Source organism: Pteropus vampyrus, unplaced genomic scaffold, assembly GCF_000151845.1.
Source record: "Pteropus vampyrus isolate Shadow unplaced genomic scaffold, Pvam_2.0 Scaffold92, whole genome shotgun sequence".
Taxonomy (NCBI): domain Eukaryota; kingdom Metazoa; phylum Chordata; class Mammalia; order Chiroptera; family Pteropodidae; genus Pteropus; species Pteropus vampyrus.
The window spans coordinates 1,634,494-1,646,735 of NW_011888873.1; the positions used below are offsets into that span (position 1 = coordinate 1,634,494).

General features: G+C 34.7%; 1 protein-coding gene across 2 annotated transcripts in view; it reads left to right on the top strand.

Moving 5' to 3' along the window:
- The window catches only part of PDLIM3 (PDZ and LIM domain 3), a 31,721-nt gene that overhangs the window by 12,900 nt on the left and 6,579 nt on the right, over window positions 1–12,242 (top strand). For both annotated transcript variants that reach the window (XM_023532884.1, XM_011363996.2), the window contains exon 4: window positions 7,132–7,319. In XM_023532884.1, coding sequence (XP_023388652.1) covers window positions 7,132–7,319 — 188 coding nt within the window. The remainder of the gene's footprint in view (window positions 1–7,131; window positions 7,320–12,242) is intronic.

Below are 12,242 nucleotides of genomic sequence, written 5' to 3' on the forward strand. Positions count from 1 at the left end.
GCAAATATGTTTTTATCAGGAGAAATTTGGCTATATCCACTTCTTTTTTTCATTTTTTATGATATACTTCTGCCAAGTGACCATAAGGTAATCCAAGAAGTTTAAGATGTTAAAACAAAGCAAAACAAAAATAGTCTACCATTTGAAACAGGTGTCTCTAATCTAATAGTTATCACGAACTTTGATTCTTCAAGGTCTTCACACAGATCTTATTTTACATCCTTCTTTAATTCTCAGTTATGGCATTCTATAACTAATTTTACTCTATGAAAAGTTTTGCATTATGTAATCATGGTGATATTCTGCACATGCAGTTGAATTACAAAGATGAAGGATATACCCTTGAGGCAACTCTATCTACTGAGCTGAATTAATTTAATAATCTGATGCATATCTGACTATGTCTATCCTCAAAAACTCCAAAAATCTGATATTAAACCAACCCAATTGTGCTGTATGGAAAATGTAATTAAGAAAAGGGTTTTAGAACCTCTACTTAGAAACTCCCCAAATTTAGAGAGACAGATATATGAATTAAATATCCCCTTTAAAACAAGTATTCCTACTAAACTGATAGTCCCAAAGTGTAGTTTTTCTAAATATCTAATGAAAATGAAGTGAAAATGTATTTGTAATTTACACTTCAGCGGTGTTTCCCTTTCAGTATCATCAGCTCCTGAATTTGTTCGTCAGGTTGTCCACTCGTCTCCATAAGACTCCATTTTCTTCTCTGTAAAATACATGTAGAGTGACAAATATACATGTATCTCATAGAGTTTCTCAAAGATTTAAGTAAAATAATATAGTAAAAGAAGCTGGCACATCGAATCATTCACAGGAATATTGAATTCAGTGGGAGCTCTCGAAATTGTTAGTATGGTACTCTCCCTCCCTGTGATCAGAAGGCCTTCTGGCCTCATCATGACAGTGAGATAGGAAGCTGCCTATGTTATAGGCCTTCCTAGACACCAGGAAAGCTGTCCTCATTATTCTTACAAGGGTCATTACAAATTACTTTGAATGAAAGCTTTATTTTCAGTTAAAACACTCAATAAATAACCAACGAATAAAAGAAACGGGATTGTCTAAAGATAAACTGCATTTTCTAACATTGCCCAGGACCAATCCTGGGAACCAGTTCTCAAAGAGCATACTACCACCACCCCCAGCTGTTGCACAGTAAAAGTGATTGGGCAAGTAAGTGGGATATTTAGGTCAGATAAGTGTTCTCCTCTTCAGGGTAAACGAGCAAAAGATGAAATGGATGACACAAGTAATAAATGTAATGGGAGGGTGATGGTGACTTAGGCTGGCCTCTCAGGTGGCTTGGTGCATAATAACACTTCTAATCGACATCATCTTCGATAGAAGAAAAAATTGGAGGAAGAAAATACAGAGTTCTTGAGGCAGAGCTGTCATTTGTAGATGGCCTTTTGCAGTAATGCCCAAGCCCACCCACATCTTCCCACCTAAATCGATTCATCACTTAGAGGTAACGCATGAGGAAAAAAGATCATGTGGTGCTAAAAAAAAAAAAAGAAAGAAATTTAAGGCTTGCATACACGCATTTATTGACCACTCAATCTCTTATTAAAACCAGGACAAACTGGATAGAATTCTGAATTTCCTTTTTCATGTATAGCACACATCTAAAATTGTACTGCACCCTTTTGCAATTATTTTTCCTTCCAAAATTTCTAATTTTAAACCCCATTTCATTCATGTGAGATGCCAAGATATGGCGTCAATTAGATAGGTCTGACAAAAGTCCCAGTGATCCCTGATCATGTTGCAGCGCCCCTTTGGCATGTGGGTGACTGACTCAACAAGTACTTAAAAAATAAGCACAGGGTGAGCTTACAAGGAAATGGGAGCCTGTGTTTTGCTAACATCTCTCCAAAATTGGAATTTAAGGGCAATTGTCTGAGCTTTAGCTCTAGAAGAGGCCTCTTTTGTAAACTATGAGTATTAATCTATGACTATTCTATAACTATTCTATGATTTATAACTATGATTATTCCAAAAATTGAATTTTAAAATATAATCCTAATTTTAAATACTCTGGCCTCTTGTTAATTATGTGTTAGCGCATGTGTCCTACAGTTTGGGGTCAGACAATATGAACATTTATGATACTACAAATGGGGAAAAGAAAATGAGATAGGTTAGAAAAAGATGAAGATTAGGTTAAGGGCTATAGAAGCCAGTCAGATGGAGCCCTTGAACATTCCTTTAGTTTGAGTCATGACTATTTCTTACTGGCACCTTCTCCAAGAAGACAGTGTTTAAAGGGCTCAGAGATAAGAAACATTTCAGTTCTTTTCCTAATGGATTCCAAAGGATTCCTACTCCTTGCATCCTCAGGCCAGAATTCTGCACAATCAGTTCACATAAGATGGCACTTTCAGGACAGACATTCCCTATACAACATAGCTCCATTTCAGCACAACCTCTGCTATCTGAAAATCTTACAGCATAAACTAGGACAAAATGCAGAGATAAAAACCAAGCAGTGAATTTAACTTGTAGAATGAGATTGGAGAAAAGCTAAACTGTGGTTATGTTTGTATTCTTCTTTTGTTTTTTTAATTAACGCAAAGCTATGCAAAGAGATGTCTTTTTTTTTTTTCCACAAATGAAAACTCTGCAAATAAAAAACTTTCTAGACAATGAAGGTGTGTCAGTGTGAGAAACAAATGCCTTTAATATATGATGCCTTAAGATGCCATTGCAGATGAACAGTAAAATGCCACTGGGCAATGCAATATTTGAGTTGTGTTTCTCAACCCAAGTCAAATTTTTACTGTAAGTTATGCAGACTTCGCTATTGGAATAAAATGCTTTTTAATTTTAAAAATAATATATATGTGTTGGAAAAAACCCACTACTATATACTACCATCCAAACCCAGCCACAACTAATAAAATCTTAGTATATTTATTTTCAGTCTTTTTCCCTATGAACAGCTTTAGCCTTTGGGGATTTTTTCCTACACAGTTATAATAATAATTGATGTAAAATTTTAATATCTATTTTTTCATTTTTCCATGTTGTTATTAAATAGTTAAATTTCATTTTTATAAATTTCTACTTGAAATCTTAAAGGTTGTAATTTAAATCAGCCCCAGCCAATGATTCCATACAATTTTGAACCTGGCCCATGAGCAGACATATGCATTTTTCATAACAAAGCAATGCTCTAGACTAAAAGTATATTAGAGTTTTTTGCCTTTCTTTGAAGCTTACATTTTCAAATAAAATATTACCTCATCTTTGTTTAATGTTAGTTGAACAACTCAAAATTATAATGGAGCTATCACAAGACAGGAAGGATGTTTTTCAGAAACAAAAATGATTCTTTTCTAAATGAAAAGTTAGCTATTTCCATTTCTGTATAAAGGATTGCATCTTTGCATATAAGATTTGAAAATAAAGACATGCTACATGCACAGTCAGGTGGGGTATGGGTTGAAGTTGTTTATATTTTCATACCTTTATTCTACAAAGTTTTAATAACTGTATGGCAGGCAACATAAAGCAAGCTTTCATAATTCCCATTTCTCCAAACTCTTCCCCAATAAGAGATAGGAAACACTTGAAACAGATCACTGCAGAAAAAATAATTATAAGAGTGATTTGATTTTTCATTTGTGGATTTGAGAATGAGGCGGGGGGAGTGATTGTTCATAAATTCCAAATATGATAAAATATAATCATTTAATTACTATGGCTTGATCAAATACTGTGATTGTTCATAAATTCCAAATATCGAATACTGTGATTGTTCATAAATTCCAAACATGATAAAATATAATCATTTAATTACTGTGGCTTGATCGAAACACTTGATATAGTGTGTTTCCTTTATTTCCCCACCATTTTTTCTAGTAAATAAATATGTATGTATATTATCAAACATGTTTCTATTGGAATCAGCAATTGCTTCAGTTCTCAGACTCAATCTTTATGATGTCTCCAAGTGAGAAACTGAAAGGTGAACTGTCTTTGAATGCTGTAATTGCTGAGGTCATTCCAGGACTTAGGAGATTGTTGTCAAGAGCTGCATTCTCCTGGATGTCATTCTCCTGGATGGATCTCTGCCAAGTTTCTTAGCTTTTACTCTGGCAGCTTTAGCATGTTGTTAATTCAAAATATAATTCTTCAATATAAGCTCCTAGCATTTAAAAATAATATTTAATTTAATTAGTTGCAATGATTATTTATCGAATTCCTAAGAGATAAGAATCATCTGGATGCTTTTGTCTGGATAGAATAAACACAAGAGCTGGACTATATTAACCTCTATATAAAGTTTTTACTGCTATTTTCTATTACTAATAATTTTCCACTATAAATAAAAACAATTTAAAGTGGAATAGCAAATATCTAATTGGTTTTGTCTTTCAATTCTGTTCACCATCAACAGTGATGTAAGAGTTGGATAGAATGTTGCCTCTCGGTGCCATAATTAAATTCTGTTTACCTTTGGTGTATACATTTCATTGTGCTTTTTTGGAATAACTTAGCAGCCCATAAACTAATGCTTTGCAAAGCCCAAATACAAATGTTTGAAACATGTATTAGAAACACTTCCTTTTATGATCTGAGTAGAAAATAGAAGGATATTTTCTCCTTAACAAATTACACATTTGTAACCTTTGCAATATATAACCAAAACTGAAAATGGCTAAGAAAAGGCTCGGAGCTGATCAACTTATGTGCTGTTATTTGGAAGTACTACTAGAGATTATTAGTGCACAAATATTTTCAGAGACGTCGCCCCATTTACAGGACAATCATCATCCATGTTTGATTACCATCTAGAGACTAATAAAATGAAATAAGGGCAGAAAATTTTTTTTCCCATAAAGCCATCACATTGTATTAACTAATTTTTGTAATTTCAATTCTATTTACCAATATATATCTTTAAGGTATGTCATACTTTATTCTAAAAAAAAATAAAAATAAAAATAAGTTCCATATAGTTTGAGTCCTTCAGTCCTGTCTAATTTACTCTTTTAATTAGCCTGAGATTTATAACCCACCAAAACTAGATTAGGCAATTAACTTTCTGTCTTCTTTCATATCAAAAAAGTGTAAGAAAGGCTTGAATCATGGCCATTGTCTTAACTTACAATTATTACCAATTCACAATTTCATGCCATAATAATGTCTAATCCTAATGGTTAATCATAAAACACAGCCTAACCAAATTCATGTTTAAATTAGCCAAAACAATCAGATTGGACCACTATATAAATGTATGACTACACCATTTTCACATGTTCTGGAATTCAGCATTTTTCTGAAGCCACATCTGGTTGTTTCAGACATTCTGCTATCTAAACGCAGCAACTATATTGTCACCCAACCAACTCCTAGGCAGTGAGCCATTATTCTGAAGGAAAAAAAATGGAATCGTTAAGCTGGTAGTCAACTCAAATCACACTATAGTACCACAGGCTATTGTATTCAACTCAAACCTTCTTGTCAAGTTCAAAAGGGTGTTAAAATATGCTATCCAAGGCTGATGAGAGGACCATGTCACAGATTTTCAGGTACCATGAGATTTGGGGCAGCTGGAGTCAGAGTCATTTGACACTCCACCCCATTTGCTTTGTCATAACTTTTTTTTTTTTTTAGTGGGCTTTGCCAATAGACCTAGATGGGGATATAAGGAATATGTGTGGTGATTGCCTGCTCAGGAGAACCAAAACAAAGCATTATGCTGCTTGGGTCCCTACAGGAAGTTGCTGGTGTCCTCAGGCATAACATTCTCTATGTAAAACTCTGTCTAGTTCCACCACTAAAAAGGGGAGATAGTCTCTTTTCTAACAAAAAAAGCACCATCCCACAATTTAGTCATCTTAATGACAAGAAGGAAAAAAAAAAAATGAGACAAACAAGAATATTACAAGATCTCATTATTTTTTTTAAATAAAAACAGTCTCTTTCCAGTAACACCTCAATAATCATAAATGTTTGTACTACTTGAAATGTGTGTGAAACACTGGTAACACATTCATAAAAGTAACTGAAGTCGATGTGACTGTGCAAGTGAAAATGTTGTTGTAAAGATTTATCTTACTAAGTCTGCCGAATGAAAAGGTTTGGGAAGAGAATCAGCTCATGTGTATTTTAACATTCTCTTTTGGTTTTCTGCAGTTGCTTAGAAGAAAATAATTTTAACAAGTTTATAAAACTATAAATCTATATAAAAATGGAAAAATGTGAATTCGACATTAAAAAATAATAATATAGAGGTTCGGATCATTCAGGCATATTTTGAGCTCAGAGTTTAGGACTCTGATCCTCTTTCTCAAGCAGTAAAGCGAAAATCCTTGTATGAATCATGTACATTAGCTATCTCTGCATTACTAACCTTAGCCTTTCTGAGACTCGAGTAAACATGAATAGTTCTTTAAATACAAAACATGCAATCATCATAATGAAAAAGGGGTCATTTCTATAAATTTTATTTCTGCTTTCATAAGGAAAAAGTCTTTTAATTCTTGTTATTTTTCTAAACTTAAGGTTATAACTTAATTCAAATTAAGAATTTTGCTCTTTGTTGTAGGTATGAAGAAAAAACAACATTTACTTGAATTAGTTAAAATGATTCAGTATAGTTATTTACAAAAGCTCATTCCCTTTCTATTTTATTCCTCCATTTCCTAAAATGAGGGAAATTTTATAAAAATATTAATAGAAAAGAAAGCATACGTAAGTTCTACTTGAGAAAATGTTAACTAGAATAATTTTTCTAAGCCCTAAATTTCATTTCTGACATAAAATTTCTGTATTCAAATGAGTCATAGGAGACTCTTTTAAAAAGCTATAATCATAGAAGTCAGCAGGGGGCAGACAAAAGATACAGTGTTTGAATTATTTTATAATATTTTAACTAAGGTCAATTCCTTTGCGCCTTAACAGCTGGCGAATGAATATAGCACATGTAAATTTCACGAAAAATGTAGAAAGGTTTATACCTAACTCCTCCTTTAGCCTTGCCATTAATCCCGTAGTGGGTAAAGAAGCCTTGATTAACAATACAATGCTGTTGGTTTGCTCATTAACGGCTTTGTCGTGCATTCTGTGGCTCTGTGTATTTTGTCTGCCATTGTACAGGAGTTCAAACCCATTGGTACCGCGCACAACAGAAAGGCCCAGCCTTTTGTTGCAGCAGCAAACATTGATGACAAAAGACAGGTAGTGAGCGCTTCCTATAACTCACCCATTGGGCTCTATTCAACTAGCAATATACAAGATGCGCTTCATGGACAGCTGCGGGGTCTCATTCCTAGTTCACCTCAAAAGTAAGTATCGGACTCAGTCTCTGGCCACCATGTTCTTAACAGTGATAGTACGGTGTCTTTTCCTTCCAAAAGTCCAGCTCTTGCTGTTTTATTTTTACTTTCCCGAAGGCACGATCAGAGTGTTATTTTAAAGACAAGCATCTAGAACATGGTTCTAATGTTCTGGAGTCCGATCCGCCAGTTCCTGAACATTCAGTGCATAGATGGTTAAAAAGAAGAAATTGCCCCGTTTCCATCATCACCCTTCTTAGTCATGTCAATATTTGGTGGTAAATAATCTGCTCTGCACGACTATTGTTCATTTAATTTTATCTGAAGATATATACTAGTGTTCCACTGAGGAACTTTTTAACCCTTTGTTTTTACAGGATGTGAACTACTTTGAACACAAGCACAATATTCGGCCCAAACCTTTCGTAATCCCAGGCCGAAGCAGGTCATAAGCTTTGAGATTGTGAAGTTTGGAGTGCATGCTTCTTTAATAAATCCTTGCTAATCACCAAGAAAAGTAACTTTTAGATGTTTGGAGTGACTTTTCTCATTTTGAAGCTTATTTCAACAGCAAAAGGAACATACTCACTTAGAAGAGAAGAGAGCCAACTAACCTTCATTTCTGAAAGTAAACATTGACAAGATAATAGAGCTTGAGATGTTATGCAATCAGCACAAATATTTATAACTAATACCCCCTGAGGATCCTATCCAGAACACAGCGACCTCTGAGGCAGGCATTTGTACCCTATCCCAGTTCAGGAAGGCCCGGCCAGCAGGAACAGAAATGGAAAGCAGCACCCCATCAGGAGTAAGGAAGCAGATGGGGCAAACGTGGGGACACTGGTGTAGCTTTATAGGTTGGACAGACTCTGATCATCTGGCCTCAGCACTTGTTTTTTAGTGCACCCTCAGAGCTCATTATGTAATGCCAACCGTTCTAGCTCTTACACAAAAATCAATTTACATTCTTGTGGATACTTGCAACTGAAGAGAGGCTACTTGAAAAGGAACTTTTCCTCTAGGGGAAAGTAAAAACAGAGTTGGGAGGGAGAGAGATAGGTCGGTTACTCTCATGAATAACTGTGTACACATTGAAATGATAATGGGCAGGCTCTTCATTGCTGTCCCTCCTTCAGAGAAACAGATCATCTTCAGATGGTCCTTTTCAAATATCTTCTCTAGAAATTAAACTCCAACCTACAGGAGAAGAAATTAAAGCCCTGTATTGCCAGGAAATAGTGACTTCAGGAAACCTCAAACTCATTCTTCTGACCTCCGCTGCATCAGTCAGCCAAGAGGAAGGAAGTTGGTAGTTAGGCTGCATTGATCCTAACAGGTTAGGAACATTGAATAATGATCTACATCAGGTGTCCCAAACTAGTGGGCCATAGGTAGATTCATTCACAGACAATGTTTTATTTAACCTTCTGGTTGTTTAACAAAAATGAACCTAAGTAAGTTCTTTTAAGATGGAACACCTACTCTCCAGCTTGTCCAAATAAATGCCCATCACTCCTAAATGTATGATACCTGGCCCATTTTCGTACAAGTGCGGCCCCTGGAGACATCTGAGGTTAGGACGCCTGCTGTGGATGGTCAGTCATCACTTGATATATGATGTCTATGTGCAGACCTTTCATAAGCTGGAGTTGGGACCAGAGGATTACCTCAAAATAAGCCAGACAATTTTGTGATGTCAGACTCAGAAAGAAGCAGTGGAGTGAAAGAACAGGAGAAAGATGCTAAAAGGCAGTTACTACAGAATAGATCTTCCCCCACTAGAATGCAAGCATGTAATTATATTCCCACCACCTAGAAATGCAGCTGGAACAGAGTAATAAATGTTCATTAGATAAAGGAACAAAATAAATGTTCATTAGATAAAGGAACTCAATAAATGTTCATTAGATAAAGGAACAAAATTCAAAGAATACCTAATAATATTTCCTGAGTAGCAAGGATAACCAGGAGCTATTACCCCTCCCTCATATTTGCAACTGTGCACAACCCTTTTTTACTTCTCTTTGTTAGTTCATTTTTTCCCATTCTATTTTCCTCTCCATCTTTTCCCTATTTCTCTACATTCAATAGCTTCCCAGCCCTACTCCTAATAACATAACACCAGATTAAAAGTTAAAATGCTATTTTACTATTGAATAAATATATATACGTCTTCCTAAAGAAGCACAGTTAATTTGCATTCTTTTGAAGTTAGCATAACTTAAGTTCACTAACTGCAGGACTTCAGGAGGCTTGAATAAAATGATACATTAGAATAACATATACCTTGCCTTTGCTAAAGACCAATAACATTTAATTTTATAAAAATTCAGGAAAAGTCAGAGATTCAGGTACATAATGGCTTTCTTTTATATTTTCATTTTAATTTAAATATGGTGATAATGACAAGCCATTCATAATTTTGTCATCATAAGGTGCCTTTTAATATAGCTGAATTTGGAAGAGGGAAGAGGAGAAATAGGGATGAGAGATTTGCTTAAAAAACAGGTACCAGTGCGCAAATCTTAAAGAATTGTAAAAATACCTCTACAACCTTCCTTTCCTCCCGGGGCCCCTCAACAACCGCCCCAACCTCCGAAATTCCTGGTCCCAACAAAAAAATCCTCAACAAAGGAGAAATTTGAAGGAACAAAAAACAAACCAAAAACAAAACAATAAAGAACAAACTTTTAAACAGAAGTAAGTTGGAGATGCTAAATTGATAATATGTTAATCTCCCTAGAGTCTCATTTCTAGTTATGGTTCTTTTAATGATTTTATCATAATCAAAGCATATTAAAAAGCCAGTATTTTCATATACAAATGTAAATTTTTATCATGAAGCTATCATTAAAAATATAAAAAAGATATTTTAGAGAATCAAATGATAAAATACAATCCTGTGAATGGTTTTGGATAAGTTGCTTCCAGAAGCATGTCCCAAAGAGTCTGCACACATACCAGGAAAATTAATTCTTTCTCTAATGATCTAAGAGTGAAGTAACTGAGTATATATCATCAACCTTACAGGTAGGTGGTCTTGCCCAGTCACCAAGTCAATGTCAAGAAATTTCATTAGTACCTACCTTTCCAAGTCACAGGACTAGGTCAGGGTGACCCATGATGATATTCATAGTGACTGGAATCCATAAAACCTATTTTATTTAAAGCATCAGTTCAAGAGATCTTTTAAAATAGTCCCAGAAATTTATTAACAAGTAATTCTTGCTCGCTTAGAGTTTATTTCCTATCTATTTAATAGACACAGGCCCCTAAATAGAATGATAAACTAGGAAACAGAAGACATAATCTTTGTTTAAATAAAGTTATATACACACACAGGCCTGTGTGTATACAAGAACATTAACAACAGACAAAGATTACTAATCACAACTATAAAATAAGGTATCTCTATAAGTTCTAAACTGATCATAATTTATCTGTCCACTGTCTAGTACTATGCTTGAGACACAGTCAGGTCAGAGAAGTCATAAATGCTTGTTGAAAAGGTTCACTATTCTAAGCCCAGGTCTCCCAAGATTTAACTCAGTGATTCAAATCTCTAAATTATAATTTAATAGGCTTCATTATACTTAGATCAAATCAATATTGTCCTGACTAAACTGCAACACAACTAAAATTTTACTTCTATTCTTCTACCAACTGAAGTCAATTTCGGGAGCCACTGTAGAGCTGAGCCTATGAAAATGGTGAATAAGCCACTTAACATTGTGATATGCGATCGACCAATTCACAGATTGCGTTTTAAACAAGTTCTCAAGAGCCAAGAAGTGAAGGAGCAAGTCTTTATTTACCCAACTAATTTAGGCTGTGCGGGTAACTGAACTGGATAACACAAGACAAAAAAATATTTTTAATCCATTTAGTAACATGAGTTGTCCAGACTACTCAGGCTGCGACACTGATAAAGTTATCAGTCCCCAACTCCTTTTGTTTTGTGCTCTCTGTGTGGGGCCAACGTTAGCAGAGAGTAAATACAGATATGGACCATATTTGAGTCCTAAGAGAATACTGACTTGAGATAAACACACCATACAAATTGTTCTCTGAATTGAGTTAACAGCAACACTAATCTGCAGGCATGACCGAAGTTTACATTAATACTAACATTTCTTTTGGCTTCGTCTTAAACGACTATGCTTTAAAAAAAAAATCTGAGTATATTCCATTTTCTTATAAAATGCATTTCTCATGCTGTACTTAAAACGCATGTAGAAAAATGACTTTTTAGTCCGTGGCATGTCAGTTGTGACCAACCTCCTATCTAGCTTCATAGAGAGCATGAGCCCTCCCTAGCTGTTCTTGCATGACTGGCCTTTCTGATGTTTCAATAAGAAGTCCCTTCAACTTGTCTGCAAAAGGAAATGATAAACATGCATGAAAATATGTGTGCTTTCAAATTTTTACATGAAATAGCTATGTATAAAAGAAATATATCTTACCCCTAGGTAGCCTCCAAAGAATCCAAGATCACCTTATTTGCTCTTTAATCATTAATTTCAAGGTGACAAGCATTTGTTGGCTGTTCTGGAGCCTGTATTAAATCACCAAACAATTTTTTAAAGTGTACTCCTCATAAAATTAAAGAATGAAAATAGAAAAAGTTAAAATAGTAACAATAAAACTTTTACAAAATGGCCTTAAAACATAATCTTTATCACATAACCTACGAGTTGCCAATTACTATTAAATTAAAGCTGAACAGCACTTCTGAAACATACTTATTTTGAAATGTTTAGCCTAAATATTTGACTGGATCTTCAGTTCCTATTTGTGAAGAATCATTCACTGATATTTTAATTTTAAATATCGCACCTCAGAAATGTAAATGGATGCCCAGCCAATGTAATTTCCCTGCACCATTTGTCTGTGATGTTGTCAAGTTTAAATTTATCTGGCCTATTTTTT